The sequence below is a fragment of the Macaca nemestrina genome, chromosome 11 (assembly GCF_043159975.1).
Source record: "Macaca nemestrina isolate mMacNem1 chromosome 11, mMacNem.hap1, whole genome shotgun sequence".
NCBI lineage: Eukaryota > Metazoa > Chordata > Mammalia > Primates > Cercopithecidae > Macaca > Macaca nemestrina.
This window is the reverse complement of record NC_092135.1, coordinates 47,129,391-47,147,059: the sequence shown is the minus strand read 5'-3', so window position 1 is coordinate 47,147,059 and position 17,669 is coordinate 47,129,391. Positions and strand designations below refer to the sequence as shown.

At 39.2% G+C, this 17,669-nt stretch overlaps 1 protein-coding gene across 11 annotated transcripts in view; it reads right to left on the bottom strand.

Moving 5' to 3' along the window:
- Positions 1-580: 580 nt before the first annotated feature.
- LOC105492691 (LY6/PLAUR domain containing 6B) overlaps positions 581-17,669 on the bottom strand; it is a 188,844-nt gene continuing 171,755 nt past the window's right edge. For 10 of the 11 annotated variants that reach the window (XM_071072719.1, XM_071072720.1, XM_011759922.3 and 7 more), the window contains 4 exons: positions 10,546-10,697; positions 7,197-7,295; positions 2,842-2,972; positions 581-1,298 (listed from right to left, as the gene is read on the bottom strand). In XM_071072719.1, the coding sequence (XP_070928820.1) occupies positions 1,134-1,298; positions 2,842-2,972; positions 7,197-7,295; positions 10,546-10,660 (510 nt within the window). In that variant the 5' untranslated portion in view covers positions 10,661-10,697 and the 3' untranslated portion in view covers positions 581-1,133. Of the gene's footprint in view, positions 1,299-2,841; positions 2,973-7,196; positions 7,296-10,545; positions 10,698-10,809; positions 10,958-17,669 lie in introns of those variants that run through there. The other variant, XM_011759925.3, reaches the window with a different exon arrangement.

Sequence of the window (17,669 nt, the reverse complement as noted above, 5' to 3'; positions counted from 1 at the left end):
TGCATCATATGACAAGGTGTCAATCTTCCTTTATCAGGGAGGTTTCCCAGATATTCTCAGGTCACTGAGTTTGTATTAGCATCCTAAAATGCATCTCTCCCCCAAAAGATAAAAGCTAAGTAGCTTTAGCATAGAATTTTATAGTTTTTTTTTTTTTTTTTTTTTTTTTTTTTTTGAGACAGTCTCGCTGTCGCCCAGGCTGGAGTGCAGTGGCCGCATCTCAGCTCACTGCAAGCTCCGCCTCCCGGGTCTACGCCATTCTCCTGCCTCAGCCTCCCGAGTAGCTGGGACTACAGGCGCCCGCCACCTCACCCGGCTAGTTTTTTGTATTTTTTTAGTAGAGACGGGGTTTCACCGTATTAGCCAGGCTGGTCTCGATCTCCTGACCTTGTCATCCGCCCGTCTCGGCCTCCCAAAGTGCTGGGATTACAGGCTTGAGCCACCGCACCCGGCCAGAATTTTATAGTTTAACACATATCACCAACGGTGCATGGACACAAATGTCAGTGACCTATTTTATGGTCCTGGTAACTGTTTCACCAGAGGTCTCCACATCAGTCAAGAAACACACAAGCATGCATTTACATTGTATAATTTAAAAGCTTTATTTCCCCCCACAATTAGCAAATAGATTTCATGTTAGTTCAACTGGAAGTTTTCTTCGTGGCAGTTGCCTTTCTCATGCACTAGTCTGTTGGTGGGGAAAACTGCTTTCTCGTGAGGGGAAGGGCTAGATTTCATAGAGACGCTCTGAGCTAATCATATAAACAAGAGGGTTTGACCTGGCAGCCTCTGAGGCAGTCAAGGAGGTCAAGAAATTCTTTCAGCTAAAGGCCTAATCAGGTGGGACTAGTTGCCAGGATCCACTCTGCAGAACTGACCAAACGTAGCTCTCTTTGACCAGGAAGCCTGGAAGTCAGACCATCTTCTCAGGCCCTGCCAAATTCCCATTCTCAGTCCTGTGGCCTCATGTGGGAACATTTTATCAAAGCAAACCACTGGCTTTCGCCTTGGGGTCCAATGTGCACTCTTCACCAAGTGCAAGATTGATCTTCACTCCAAAGTTCGCCGTTCACACAGTTTTTGGCTTGTGCTTTAGAGGCTGGTCTCTGCCTCTCCTAGGAATGGTGGCATCACAGTAATGGAAGCACAAAGACCCAGGCGAGCACTGGTAGGTAGGGTGTGGGGGCACTGCTGCCGGATGTTCTCTGAGCGTGCATTATGGCAAACACTGCATTACTGTGATTGGTGGGTAATTCTACATTGCAGATCATTCCTTCACAGCAAGACCTACACTCCTGTTACAAAAAGGAGAGGAAAGGACAGTGAATAATAGGAAGAAGAGGGAAGAGGCAAAAGAAAGAAAAAGAAAGAAAGATAAAAGAAAGGCTTCTTCAGCTCTATCTGAAGACAGACAATTGGAGTTGGTTATCCAATTTTGTATCATCTAGGCTCTTGGGTACCCTTCCCCCACGAATGCCAATGGAATGGAAGGGAAAAACCATGCTGACAGTCTTTTATCCTAACTGTGATTTATCTGCATCAAACCCAACCCAAGCGTTAGCAAGGCAAAGAGGAAGAGAAACTGAATAAGAGTGCTTGATTGAATCCACAAATCTTCTAAAGGTTTGTAAGGGAAAACACTCAGACAAAAATGAAAGCTAGGAACCTTTGGGATTAGTCATTGATTTTCTTTCCTAGTGCTACTTGTTAGGGGATAATAATGACTCTGTATTGTCTATGCTAACACCTGATTCTTATCATTACAGCAACAATGGTTTGCTAATTATGGTTGCTGAGTGGTGTAAGAAAAAAAAAAAAAAAAAAAAAGGCTTGTCCCTAACAGGTGTTTTCAGGGGATGTTTTCAGGTAATACCAAACCTTGCCAGGTACAATGCCTCAACCTGATAAACCCAGCCATTCATAGAGGCTTCCAGGATGACTAGGTATGATAAAGGCATCAATTTTAGGCATCCATATCAGTCGTTCTCAACCCTGGCTGCACATCAGAATCACCTTGGGGAACTTTTTAAAAAGATCCTGACACCCAGGACCCTACTCTGAGGTTCCATTTCAACTGGTGTGGAAAGCCTGCCGGCCCACATCCCTCAACAACAAGCAGAGCGTGTAAAAGCTACCCAGGTGATTCTTGTGTAGCTAGAGCTAAAAGCCACTGATTTAAGAATCATTTTCTGTACTTACAGGGCAAATCAAATTCTAAAACCTCATGAAATGAACATACTTTCAAGTAATTCTTTCTTAAGCATTTCAGAATTCCAGGCATATAAAGGAGTGAAATGCTCATTTAGAATGATAGAATGAGAACGTTACAGTGATCAATTGATCTAAAAGGTACCTACAGTTCATCATATTAAACTGAGGCTAATCCTTCAGACTCCCTCATCTAAGCAGAAGCAGCGGATAAGACAAGGTTTCCTTCATAAAAACTGTCACCATAGTCCTCTTGTCACCTTCCAGTGTCCCTTTGCAGTGTTCTTGGGGACTCCTGGCCATCAAAAGAGCAGAGCAGGCGTTGCCATTTTCTTGTGGATAGTTTGCTCTCAGGTCACCAGAGTTGGCCTTACATCATTCACCCACAGTCTGAGGTCTAGGGTCTAGCTCTGGAGTCTGGGGAATGCCGCTTGTTTATAGTAACATTATTTCTTTTTGAAGGACAGAAAGTCCAACTGTTCTTTGGTCTGTATTTTATCTTTGTATGGAGTCTTTCCTCAAAATGCAAACATGGTCAACATTTTACTATCCTTCCTGCCTCTCCTTTGATCTACGACTTATGTTACTAGCATGAAAGTTTAGACAATAACACACACACACAATCCTTACTGTATGTTCAGAATCTCGGCTGTGGTGGCAACCGACAAAATGACATTCACTTCTGGAGGCGCACTTTTTAGTGATGGATGTGCTTCTTCCATGGCTGGTAAAGTGATGAACTGTCAAACAGTACTGTGTGTCTAGGGAAGAGGAAACAAAAAACAAAACCGAGAAACAAGGTAATTTCATTATCCACATTACAAAAGAGATCGCTCAACAATTAATGCAGAAAGAACTCAAATTCAGGCCAGTCCTGGGGTTTCTAGGCAAGACATTTCATAGCAGTGAACTCTGAAGTTTCTAGGAGATATTTTTCAAGACACCAGCTTCTGAAGCATGTGCGTGTTTTGAAAATGAATGTAAACGGGCACTCATCCTGTGGTTTCGGTTAGAGCTGAGGAAAAACTGAAAGCATTTATTTTATCAAACCATGGGTCTGCTCATTTGATATGAAAATATTTATGTCTCTGGCCCTTTCTTTTTCTCTCCCTCTGAAGCACGTTCTCGAAATCTAAAATAAAATGAAAATTGTGAAGGTAAAATGCAATGGGGCAGAACACTTGTTTCATTATTCATCATTTTTCTCTTATATATTAATAGGCCATGTGGTGAGCTGGGGTGAAAAGCAGGTGCTTTGAATTACACATCACGATCACCTTTTTCACTCATCTGTTAATTGCAAACACTGCAATTAATTTTGTACCAACCTAATAATTTCTATTCTGGTTTTAATCCTACCAATATGTTAGACTTTTCTCATCAATGTATTTCCATTTCTCTCCTCCTCTTTAATTAACTCTTACTTTCCCTGTTTCCCACTCACCACCTCCTGCTTAGTATAGCTACAGTACCTCATTTCTACCCAGAATTATCCTTAAGGTTTTATGCCACTCACATTTTATTACTTAGGGTTCTTTCGAGAAGTTTCATTCAATATCCTAGGACATTATTCTTTGGTTCTGTGTCTCTTTTATACCGGAGGCCAATGAAATGCTTCTTAGTTTATTGATCAGAGAGTACAACAGCAATGCCATAGAATGGGAAAAAAATTGGACTAAAGTTGAGAAGATTGGGCTTATGGAACTGCCTCTGTCATAGGTGAGCAAGTCATGTTAGATCTTCTGAGCTCATTTTTTTTTTTTTTTTTTGGTTTTAGGAAAATGATGATAGATAATAAGTGTCTTGGTGCTTTGATAGAGTGGTGGTAAGCTTTACATAATACGAACAGTAGCAAGCCCATACTGAGTGTGCACCATCAGCCAGGTACTCCTCTAACTTGTGTTCAAGCGTTCAATCCTTACCATAAGCCTTAAGGTAAGTCACATTAACAGCCTCATTTTACAGTAAATTGAGGACAATTTCTTGCTTATGGTCACATAGAAAGAAAATGGTGAAGAGTAGGATTCTAACCCAGGAGGTTTTCTAGGGCTTGCACTCTTAACCAGAACATTATTCTACTCCTCAGTATACTTAATATTAAACCACGTGGCAATTGATATGGTTTGAATCTGTGTCCCCATCCAAACTTCATATCAAACTGTGAGCCCCAGTGTTGGAGAAGGGAGGTGATTAAATCATGGGGGCGGATCCTTCATGAATGTTTTAGTGCCATCCCCTTAGTGCTGTTCTTGTGATAGTGAGTTCTCATGAGATCTGCTTGTCTAAAACTGTGTAGCAGCTCCCCGCTCTCTTTCTTGCTCCTACAACCACCATGTGAGATGCCTCATTCCCCTTTTGCTTTCTGCCATGATTGTAAGTTTCCTGAGCCCTCCCCAGAAGCCAAGAAGATGCCAGCATCAGGCTTCCTGTACAGCCTATGGAACCATAAGCCAATTAAAGCTCTTTTCTTTATAAATGACCCAGTCTCAGGTGTTTCTTTATAGCAATGCAAGAACAGACTAATACAGTGATATAATGTAGAGTGCCCTACAAGAGTAGCTGACTTCCGGATTCAAAAGGAAAGGGAGCCGCTAAAAGTTCTGGAGAAGACATTTCAATTTCTATTCCAAACAAAGAAGAATCGAAAACTGGTAGCTGCATGTGTTCATACAGAATGGCACATATGCTAAGGCAGCCCTAAAAAGTCAGCATAAAAGCCAGGGTAAATAAAACAAGAAATGTCATTCTTGTCATATCCTGTTACACAGAGAACTTCTTTTAACAACCCCGACAGACCACAGAAATGAAACTGTAAAGTGAAAAGGAAACCTGAGATGACAAAGAACAATAGCTGTAGGCCTATTTGCCCCCAGAAATGGTTGACTATCACTCCCTGAAATGACAGAGTGAAAAGTAAGAAGTTACACCCTCAATTAGAATTCCAGGTGGTTAGTGTCTTTGGGACCTGCCTGGCCTATAGTCAAGAATGGTCCTGTCATGCCATGCTGGAATGCAGGGCCATTCCGTATTGAGCCCATTAAGAGTCAGCCTCTCAGGTGGATGCAGCAGAGCTGACTCTCTTCCACCCTTCCCATCTCTGATGTTTTCTTGGTGATGGAAAGCTGCAGCTTCTCCTTTGGTTCAGCCATGTTTCAACAGAGAAGAAATGCTAAAACCCAGAAACAGCCACACAATCTTTGCCTGCATGCTAAAATGGCTTTGGTTAACTAATGACAAATTGGAGCATTATGCACAGACTTAGTAGGAACAGTGTTTTGGTACAATTCAAAACAATAGCATGATCTATGAAGATAAGGCCTAATAGGCTGGTCATCAGTGCCGCAGTTTACTACTGTTCTAACCCTTGCTGCGCAGTTTTCAAGGCAACTTAAAGCAAATTGTTAAAGGATGATACTCTCTGAAACAAAGTAGTAAAGAGAAGCATCAACAAACTTGAAAACTTTGAAATAAAGATAAATTTCTGTTGAAAATGTAGAAATAAATCCCCAAATATATATAATCACGCATGCACATACACTCATAAGCACACACACAACTTAAGGACGGTCCCTTGACAGAAATGTAAAAGAACCCCAAGAAAAACATATTTTGGTAATTAATTATTCTTGAAAATAAATAACAAAAAACACTGTCCATATGGATGTCACAGCCATTTGTGCTAATTTATGGCATAAGATTCTCAGGCATAGTAGAGGTCTCCAGTGTGTAGTATTTATTGACTCCACACATTGGTTTTAACTGGAAGAGATAAGGCTATGCCACTGCTATAAATAATGTGGTATTGGAATTTCCAAAAGATTCCTGGTAACAGGAGACCAAAACTAGTTATCTCCAATTCCACAGGAGTTTGTTTTTCTTGGCCTTTTATATCTGAAAAACCTAAAACACAGTACATTCTAAAATCTGAACAACCCAATCTCCTCATAAGTAGGATTTTAGCATTTCAATTCATCCATCAGCACATTCTGTCTGCTTTACTTCCAAGTTCACATGCATTCAATCATTCACCTCCCCACCTCCTCTGCTCCTACCAACCTAGTCCAAATTCTCATCTTCTGTCTGAAGACAAGAGTCGTCATTTGGTGGTCCCTTCTACTCTTGTCCCCAACCCTCCATTCTCCACACAGGAGCCAGAGCAATATTTTGGAACACAACTGCTGTGTACTCCCTAGCTTAAAACTCCCTACCGCCTTCTCATCACCTTTACAATAAAATCCAAACTATCAGAAAAAAGAAGCTCTTGCATGTCCTGGCCCTTGCTTCCCTCTCAGATCCTTCCTCCATCTCCCACTAAGCCTCTGCAGCCAGTCTCCTTCCTGTTCATTGAAGAGGCCAACTATCAACCTTGAAAACTCTGCATTTGCGATTCCCTCTTCCCGGTATGTTCTTCCTACAGATCTCCACATGGCAGCTTGCTGTGGTCACTCAGGTCTTAGTTCTAAGGTACAGTTCTCAGAGAAGATTTCCCTGACTATCTATTCAGAGACTTTCATTCATTCTGTCAGCAAATATTTACTGAGAAAACATGGGCCAGGCACTGGATTAGGCACTGGGATATATCAGTAAACTAAACAAACTAAAAAGATACTTGAAAGTTTGTTAAATGAATGAATGAGTTTCCCAAATATCAATGTATCTAAAGAGTACAGAAATCATCCTTTGTTTTGAGATGGTAAGTATGACTTTTCTAGACGTATAATCAGGTATTTCTGAAATTCTGAGAATGACTTAATCAATATTGTGGTCTATGTGTTCTCCCTGGTAAATAACATTTAAGAAATTCTTTCTTAAGGTACTCAACTTCAATTTGAGGCTTTGACACCGGTTTCCAAGAACTCTCAATATAGTCTGATGTTCGGATAGTCTCAGAAAAAAATACATCTGATTCCTAAAGAACATCATCAAATCGGGAGAGATTCAAAAGAAATGAGATCACAGAAGTCTTCCAAACTCAGTACACTTACTTTGTGGACACCATTTGTCTTCTGCCCATCTATTGCAGTTATAATTATCCCCTGCATTTTCACAAGTAAAGCACTTGAAGCTATTTGGAAATGGTGTAGCTTTAAAGAAAAAAGCAAAGTGAAACAGTAAGTTACAGAAGACAAAAATTTCAAACATCAAATATGGCACAAAATTAGCAACTTTAACAGATGAAACAAAACTTACAAGCTTTCATCCTTAAAATTTCTGTTTCTAGAGAGCTAGATTTACCCATCAGGCTTTTGGGGACTTTTCTTTATTCCCTTTTGTTTAAATGTCTTCTAAGAATTGCCACTATAGAGTAATGAAAGTGGTCCCACAGCTACTTTGAAAGATGCATAGTATTGTTCTATTATCATTTATAATTTGGGAATAAGTAGGGGCTGAGGGGGTGAATGAGAGTGGGAGAGGTATTGGAACACATGTGTCATCCCTGAAAAGAACTGGAGTCAGATTAACCTGAGTTTGAATTCTGTTCTTCCCACGGATTAGTTGTGTGATTTTAAAAATTCTAAGCTATAACAATATTTATATTAATAATGAAGATGCTCATGACTTGCAGAAGTATAATGATTAAATGGGGGGTTGCAAGCAAATACCTTGTAGTCTCTAGCACATCAGATCATGCTGGTTTCTGTCCATATGCACTTCCAATACAGCTACATTTAACCTCAAACAAGTAATCTCATCTGATAATATGCCACTTATCACAACATTAGACCTTGGCCAGGAATATAACATTTAATATGAGGATGATAGTAATTCTTAAGCCCTTATCATTAGACTAGTTTGTTATGGAAAGAAGGATTTCTGAGTTGCTGGCAGTCTGGACTGAGAGCAACTTGTCTTTACACCTTTTTTTTTTTTTTTTTTTTTTTTTTTTTTTTTGCCTTCTTGTATCTTGTAACTTTAGTGAACAAGAAGAAAAAACTAAAATAATTTGACATTTCTGTATAGACAAGGTATAGGACCCTGTGTACAACTTTCAATTCTCCCATTTTTGTAAGACAAAGACACTGTTTCATCCTCTTCGTTCTATTAGTAAGACGGTAACCATCCTAGTAATATAACTAGAAGTTGGGGTGAAAATCAGAAAACAGTGGGAATGTCAGATAAAGGGGAGGATATGTATGGTAGCATAAAACAAGAACAAAATATCAAAAGCTAAAGTTTGGAGGACAAGAAGTTAAATACTGAGGATATATTTCGGTTTTGCCTATGTTTGAAAGTGTATTAGGTAAATAAATAAATAATGACATCCATTTTCACCAATTAAATCAGTACAGTTAAAAAATACTAATATTCAATGCTGGTAGCTAAATGGTTAAAGTATAAATTGGCACAACCTTTTTGATTTAGTAATTCCAATTCCAGGAAATCTATTCTAAGGTCATTAGCCAACTGAAGAGAAACTGCATTTAAAAAGATAATCAGTGAAGAATTATTTAACATTTAGGTTGCTTGTGATTTATTTTTCTTTCTGATATAAAGTGTGGGGGAATAGTGAAATAAGCTACAGACCAGCCTTATGATTTTTTTTTTAATGTAGAAGACATTAAACTATCTTCAAAGACATTGGGAAATATTCAAAATATGTATAAAGAGAGGAAAAACTGTGTAAAACTAAATTTGTACCATCTCAGTATATCACATATGTAAATACACATACATAGAAAAAACACTGGAAGGAAAATATTCCAAAAGAGAAACTCCTTTGAATCTTGAGGTTATGAATAAATTTTATTTTCTTCTATATGTTTTCTGTCTCTGCAATTTTCTATAATGAACATGTATTACTTTTTTTCTTTTTTAAAATTATTTTTTTTCTCATCATAAAATTGTACTAAGCTTAAAAATTTCAAAATTTGTAGAGAAGTTAGGGTCTATGAAAATGATGTCTGTGCCATGTCTTTCAGTTATCAGTATATAATTATTACCAATTTAGGAATGTATAACGGTAGTTCAAGGTGTATATGTGTAGTATATGTATGTATATGTACATGTATAGTATACATGTGTATATATGCACACACACAGAGATAACCATCCCAAATAATAAAACACAAAGTAAAGAACAGTAATAATATAGATCTCATTTAGGAGTAGTATAAGAAGAGGGGGTTCTCACACCTGACCATGTATCAACAGTATCAGGAGAGCTTCTTAAAAAAGAAAAGCAGGGAAAAAAAGAAATAAATATATTCTGCATCTCACCCTCTTGACTATTAAATCTCTGGAGAAGTGATTAGGGATATGCAGTTCAAAATCCTTTCATAATGATTCTGATACTCTTCCAGGCGTGGGAACTACAGGCACTCACATGTATACCAAATAATTTTTTATTTATAAGAATCACTCTTTAATAAAGTACATCAAAGAAGTTTTACTTGTCTAAAAAGAAAGGAGGGTTAATGACATATGTATACAAACACGTATCTATACATATGTATGTAAAATGTATTAACATATATGTCCTGTAGATGATATACACTAATATTTGCCTATTTTTAAACTATTAGTGGGAAAGTTGAGTCTTATGTAACCTTTGCTAATGGTGATTATGCGTGGTAGTAATGAAAATCCAGGTGATATTTTCTTCCAAATTTCAAACAAATAAATCTGTTTTCAAAATCCTTAATGGCCATTTGAAAAGATTAATAGATCATTTATGCAGAAACATTCAACAGCCAATTTCCTTCTCCAGGGAAGACACAAAGAACAATGAATTTCCTCTACTAGGCCATGATTAGGAATGGTGTTTCAGAAGTGTGTGTGTGTGCGAGTTCTTTTTTTTTTTTTTTTGAGACGCAGTCTCGCTCTGTCACCCAGGCTGGAGTGCAGTGGCCGGATCTCGGCTCACTGCAAGCTCCGCCTCCCGGGTTCACGCCATTCTCCTGCCTCAGCCTCCCGAGTAGCTGGGACTACAGGCGCCCGCCACCATGCCCGGCTAATTTTTTGTATTTTTCAGTAGAGACGGGGTTTCACCGTGTTAGCCAGGATGGTTTTGATCTCCTGACCTCGTGACCCGCCTGCCTTGGCCTCCCAAAGTGCTGGGATTACAGGCGTCAGCCACTGCGCCTGGCCCCAAAAGTGTTTTTTAAAACAAGAATGCTATTAAAACCTCAGCAGGAAGCCAGACCATTTTAAGAAATGGAGAAACTTTCACTTACCATACGCTTACCCATAGAAGTAATGGAGACTTTCTGTTTTATTCTAGGGATAAACCAAATGTTCTGGGAAAGACGAAGTTACAATAAATGGAAAAGGGGGCTTCATATGAACACTCTGACCCCACAGCCACGAACTAGGATGGCAACCATCACTACTTACGGTCGAGAGGAGGCCTCACATTATAGAAGTTGATGTTCTTGGCAAATGCCCAGCTTTCTGAGAAGATAACGATCTGGACAACAGCTATAGCGAGAGCGTGACAGAGGAGCAGCATGCTGACCTTGTGTGCTGGGCGGTCCAAACTCTTCTATCTACGGTGAAAAGACACACTGGTTCAGTTTCTTTATATTTTACACATCAGTGGGTGTTTGTTTTGCTTCTGTTTGGAAAGCTCCATTATTCAAATATATCCAACCATCTAACCTGTTCTGTAGGGCCAGGACCTGTGAGTAAATTGCATTGTTTCTGATCAGATGAAAGGTGAGTAATGACCTCCTTCTACTGGTCAGGCCTCTGCACTAGCCAGGTAGGCTTTAGCAGCACACACGATGGCCTTTTGAGTTCAGAAAGGACAAGCAGGCAGAGCTGGCCTGGCTGCACCCCATTCCCTCAGTGCCTGCGGCTAGCTGGTTTCCTCTGTGCTGAATCACCGGATTTCTTAAATCAACCATGGTTCTGAGGCATGTTGAGCCAAAGTCATTGGACCACCTATCTGTCAGTTCTATTCCTTGAGTCAACATTTACATTTGATAAATTTTGCAAGTCTTTCAAAACCTGGAAGAAACAATAAAAGTGGGAGCAGTGAGAAGGATGGCAGGGGAAAGGAGAAGGAGTCTGAGAAATAAAATCTCTGCTAGATCTCAGAGCACACTGATAGTAAGAAGAGAGACAAGAGTCGCTGTGAACTGCCAGCCCCTCCTGTTTCTGTCACCCTGGGCACAAGAAGCTGCCAGGAGGTTCTAGAGGAAACAGAATAAAAGTTGTCTGAAAAACTGACAACCATATAATGTTAGTCCTGGTCCACAAATACTACTCACCGTGTTTATAGACTTTAAGTAGGCAGGGGAAAATCCCAACAAAATGACAGACATGTACATAGCACTGAGTAAAAGCTATGACATCTTAAGCCCCCTGGCTCTGCTCCCCCAGAGGCAGACCTGGTAGCAAGAATATTTATAATGTCACCACTGACAGGTTTCCTTTGACAAGGGGGAGCTGTGGGCAGCAGAAAAAGTATGTTAACTGGGAACACAAAGACTTTGGTTCAGGTGCTGGCTCTGCTATTTATTAGCTGCCTGACCTTGGGCAAGCTCTTTAAACTCTATTAACCTTAATTTCCTCATCTGTGAAGTGGCTTAATAATACCTACACTGCCCACATATGTAGGTAAATGTGAGCATCAAATGTAGGTTCAGAAGGGATCACATAGGATTGTGTACATAAAATAACTCATCATAAAAGTTCTGTGAAAATACTGGAATACTAGAGTTCAATAATATTGGCTGAACTCCTTGCTGAATCAACCAGTTTCAATGGGTTTGGGGAATTTTTCAAAGGAAAAAGTTCGATCTCTGCATATACAAGCATAATCCTTCACATGCACATTTTGTTTGAAGCCAGAGCAATAATGCAGAGATTCTAGGAATTTTCTTCTCTTATTGTGGGTATACTGATTTTGCATGTGTCGCTAATAAGGCCTGCCTATGGGGATGGAACTAAGTTATTAGACAATATGTAGCCATAACATCCTATCATCCCTATTGATGGCGTTTGCCACTAATAGAACTGAGTTGCTAAGAAAGTACTCAGAGTTATAAAACAACAACAACAACAACTTGTGTGAGTATGTTTCAAAAAACAATAGCGAGACTTTCTACCTGCATTTTAGCTCATGTACATAATCATACCTAGTGATATATAAAAATATATATAAATCTTTCCTGGTTCATTTTAGAAACCAAGATTGGCCTTTCAGTTATTGGATTTCTAAATTCTATTCTTATGCTCTTTCTGAAGAAATGGACAGTTAGCAAAAAATATTATCCCTTACAGTCAAGTGGTTGTACCGATACAGATTCTGATTCTCCTATTTATTTCTCTGAATTGGTCTATTCCATAGTCATTATTGTACCCTTCTTTATACCAGTGGAGACCCTTTGAGTGGGGGAAACTAATTAATCCCTTTTTCACAGTCTCAGAATGACTGTTCCAGTAGCAATCCTCAAGTGTTCTTATAATATGGAGAGAAGGCCTAAGATATAGGTTTCAGTGTCGTGTTGTCTATATTCAAATCTCTTTTTCACCACTAAGCAACTATGGGACCTTGGACAAGTTGCTGAATTTCCAAGACTTGGCTTCCTCATCTCTAGAACAAGCATAGGATAGTGCTTACCTCATAGTTTTGAACCGAGGACTGAACGACCCAGTGCATAGGAAGCGAAGCACATAGTTCGCATGCACTGAGTCATTGAGCTGAGCACATGTGCTGAGTGCATGGTTAAAGCTCTATTTATTGAGCACTTTCTACTCATCAGTAAAGAGCATTGGCTCAAATACCTGCAATCAAAACTGCTATTTGGTGCAAGCTCCTTAACTTCCCTGTACCAAAAATTTTGCATCTATAAAATGGGAGTAATAATACCCACTTCATAGGGTTGTGGGAATTAAATTAATGCCTGTAAAGTACTTAGTTACGTGCATGGAATTTTACTAATTTTTACTAAGTAAGCACTTACTATTATGAACAAATCCCCAGTTTGGTATCACAAGTAAAAAGTTTGGTTTTCCTCATGTAATCTCAGTGTGAGACAAAAGCCCACTCATTCATTCAACATGTTGTTATTGATACCTAATAAATAACAAGTTATTGTTATCACTGACTCCCCAACAAGGTCTTGACTCTAATGCAAATTGCATTTTAGAGGGAGAAGACAGGCAATACATGTGGGCAAAACATAATTTCAGATAGTCATAAGTTTCATGAAAGAAACACAATAAGGCGAGACGATAGTGAAGAGAAGGTGCTACTTTACACAGACAATGGACCCAGTGTGTCTCTCTGAGTAGGTGACATTCGAACAGGTAAATTAAATGATGGGAAAGAATCAGCCAAGTAAAGAATCAAGGGAAAAGTAACGAAGGTCCTAAGATGGGAGGAAGCTTGCCTCATGGGGGGAACTCAAAAAAAGCAGCCAGTGTGGCTGGAACATGAAGAAGTAGGGGACTGGACAGTCAGGGAGTCGGCAGGGCCAGATCACACAGATGCTTACTTGCCACGGCAAGAATTTTGAGTCCAGCAAAATCAAGAAGTTGTTTAATTTAGACCATCTAATCGTGAACAATGCCAACAATGCTTTTTCTCTATCAAGTAATTAGTCCCAGATTCCTAGCCTTATCTCTAGTTCCTGAAACAAAGCGATACAAACGATAGTGAACATAGAGGAATATGGAATTCAGATACACTGCAAAAGTCTCTCTAAGAATAAATGACAGACAACTTAAAAACAACTGATTGAAAACAAACACAAGGATTAGGCTTCTTTCTGGTTTTTCTATCCTTCGAAATAGCACCGTAGGAACCCTAGCTTCATTATCATTGTACAAGTGAGGAAACTGTGGTTTGGCGGCAACATATGTAATGATCCCAACACACTTCTCAGAACATAGTATCCTCTCAAAACACTTCCACATAGCACAGCCTAGCCTGCTAAACTTGAAAGCTAATGAGAAGTATACCAAAAAAAATTGCTTCCATATAGACAAAATGTATTTTCATTTCCATTTTTAACTAAAACAGCATAGACTTATTCTATCAAAATTCTGCAAAACTGCCAAAGTTTTGCCTGTCAAGTGAGGAAAGTACTAAATAAAAATGTCTTCTATTTCCAGAGCATGTTTTCTGATCTCTTACCATCTACTGCTTCTTCCTGAGGACTTATATCTATCTCTATCTATTCTTCAGTGTGTAGGTTTGTGTTAACATGACTGTTTTATTTTTCACAACTCAAACACATTAGGATAATGAAAAAGTAAATGACTAACTCTAGTAGCTGACAGTTGTTTTACATTTAGAATCATTTCACAGAGACTCTGAACTAAAAATTATCTGCTGAGACTTTGCTGAGTAGGCGTTCATTGCAGCCTTTGTGGCAGAACAAGGTCACAAGAGAGCTTATATTTTGCTCCAGAGGCGGAGAAATCTTTCATATGGATTAGATTAAGTCATTCAGGTTATTTTCTCCAAAGCCATCACATAGAGCAGTGTTACTTCTTCATACGCGAAGAGAGGTGGCCTATGAGCGTCTTCAGGTTATTTGCAAAACTATGTGTCTAGACATGTTTTCCCTCTGGGTGGAGTATCTCAAAGGAATCCACATAACTGATTGTAGAGACCCACATAATGGTTAAGAGCAACTTCTTGCTGTTTCAGAATATGGCTATAATAATTTGGCTTCCTGTGACTTAGACATTTTCATATTTTGACACTGAGAGAGAAAGTTCCACATATATATTAGGTATCTGGTCCACTTCGTGAACTCAAGGGTAGCTCAAAACATTTTTCCCAACACAGAGCTTATTACCTTCATCCATCTTTCCCACATAGTAGGCCTGGTCAGAAATCCCTCACCGATGGTACTGATCTTTCCTGTGCTTTATGAGTCCTCCCTTTGAAAGATACATTAATACTTGCTCCAGAATGCAGAGTGCTTCCTTGCCAGAAGGAAGGGATTTCTGCAAGGCACATATATATAGGGATACAGCAGGGATGGGTGACTCTCAGGCTTCCAGAGAATTGCAGGTAGCCAGATTTGTAAATGTAGGAAGCCCCACCTGAGACTTTGGCCTATTACTGACCAGAATCAAGGACTTACCTGGCACTTGGTCCAGAAGCATGACTATTTCCCAAGTTTGAGCCTGGATAATCATCTCATCCAACACGTGGCATTTTACACTTCCAGGGAAAAGACAGAAAGCTGATGGGGTCTTCAGGAAGCAGCACATCTTTGACATCATCAACTCTTTTGAGGTAGGAAAACGACCCACATTTTTTTGTTATATTCCCCAGGCCATGCTCAGTGCATGCTAGATACTCAGCAAATACTTTATGGAATAGAGCCAACCTCATTAGCTAGGACCTATAAAGACTGCCTTAGTTAGTAAGCTAGACAAAAGTGGTGGGCTGTTTAGAATTGGCAGGGTGTCCAAAGATGATAAAGAAATGATGAAAGGTGATTTGAAAAAGAAGAGACTAAACAAAGGTGGCAAATGCTGGCATTTCTTGCACAATTGCTAAAAATGAGTCAGCAAGCACAAGGCCAACTTCAGCTGCCAATAAAATAAATGAAATAGATAATGTAAGGGGAACAGCTCTACTAAGTCCAACATGCCTATCAACACTCACATTCACACCTTCCCTGCAAGCACCACTTATCTCACAGTAAGACACTTTAATGACAATCTTTAACAGGCCTGGCTTCCCTTGTCAAAAGAATAGAAGGCAAAGTGGAAATTCAAACTGAAAGCTGAAATTTTACTCAGAAAGAGTGGAATAGACAAAAAGACTCTTCTTCCAAAGGGAAATTAGCCAGAAAAGTTTACCATTTACAACAAGGGTTGTGCTATTTGCCTCTGGCTGTTAGGCCAGGTTGGCAACTGGAGACATGCTGTTTTCCATTAAATTTAGGAAGAACACTGGTGGGGCTTAGTCAAGACCAGGTGCTCACTCCCTTCCTTGCAGGGGAACTGAGGCTTCAGTTCCTAACCTTCCCTGGGCATTGGGAACCTAGTTCCTACAGCTTCAATTTCTCTTTGCCAATACGTTCTCTATTTCTGGTACATGGAGGGTTGTTTTCCCCCACAAGTTTAAATATGAATTATTTTAATTTTAATATATTTAATCTAGCATTCTATGTGCCTGAAGCAGAACAGGAGAGAGAAGTTGAGCTTATAATCAACCCCATCATCTCAATCTGACGATATTAGCTCTCTATCGAGCACAAGACTTTACTCTTGGATAACAACATTCAATAGGGAAAAATAAAATCATGATTCAGGCTTAGCCATCATTATAGCTTGTCTGAATCTTGAAAGTAGTGCAATTAAAAGTCATGCATTTGTACCAGGTACTGTACTGAGCACACTGTCCCTGTGTACTCAAAAATTATTGGGACCAAAGTCAATATGAGCCACTGGTAAGATGTGACTGACGAGAATTAATACAATCATCTTTGAGAGGAGGAATAACAATGAGCTTTAGGTTCAGAAATACCTAGAAGAAAATTCTGGTTCTACATTTACCAACCAGGTGACCAAAGAGTTAAGAAATATTGTGCCCATTTGCCAGTAAGAAAAGTGAGTCTTAGAGTCACGCAGGAAACTTCTAAGTTGTGGTGTGGATTGAGCACAATTACATAAGTAAAATACATTTCACTTAGGTGGGGTTCAAGAAATCTTAGGTGCTTGCTTCCCCCATTTCTCCCTCCTTCACCCTTGCTTTAGACATTATTAGCAGCATAATAGAAATCAGATCAAGTGGCATAAATGTTCAGCTTCATTGCATACTGGCTGGAGTAAACCTGGTCAATAGGATTGAGTTCTGTGCACTGATTTCTTAAGAAGATTTAGAAATTCTCTCTATTGCAACCAAGGGAAAGTTGGAATGAATGACTGCCAAGGTGCCTTCCACTTCTAATATTCTATACTTTTTATGGAAAGAGATTAATGAAGAATTCTAGTTATTCCATACAGTCATAAATGTAATATAGCAGTCCCATCACATTTCAGATTCCTGCTGTACTGCTTTAAATAATCTAAACTTACAAAAAATCTCATCAAGCACAGGATCATAAACTCAGAGAAACAAGTAACTCATTTTTTAAGTTTAAAGGTGTACATTTTGCAATGCCAAAAACAGAGCTTTTTCTACTACATGCAACCTGATCAAAGAGAATGTCTAAAGCAGCACCGATGTTAAAATAATTTCATTATGCAAATCAATTTTAAATCTAATCATGAATTAATCCATGGCCCATAAGTGTATAATTTGGGTGGAGAAACAGTCTAATCAATTTTAAAGACATCTTTTTAAATGTGATTCAAATTTTAAGAAAAAGCTAAAAGACTCTTCTAAGGTAACAGCTCTTCAGCTACATTTCCGTCACAGACAGGATTTTATACCTTTTTGGAGAAGCCTTTCATGACATTAGAAAGGCAACATGGTAAGAGGTCCACAGAGATAAAATTTAAGAGCAGCCAGGCATGGTGGCTCATGCCTGTAATCCCAG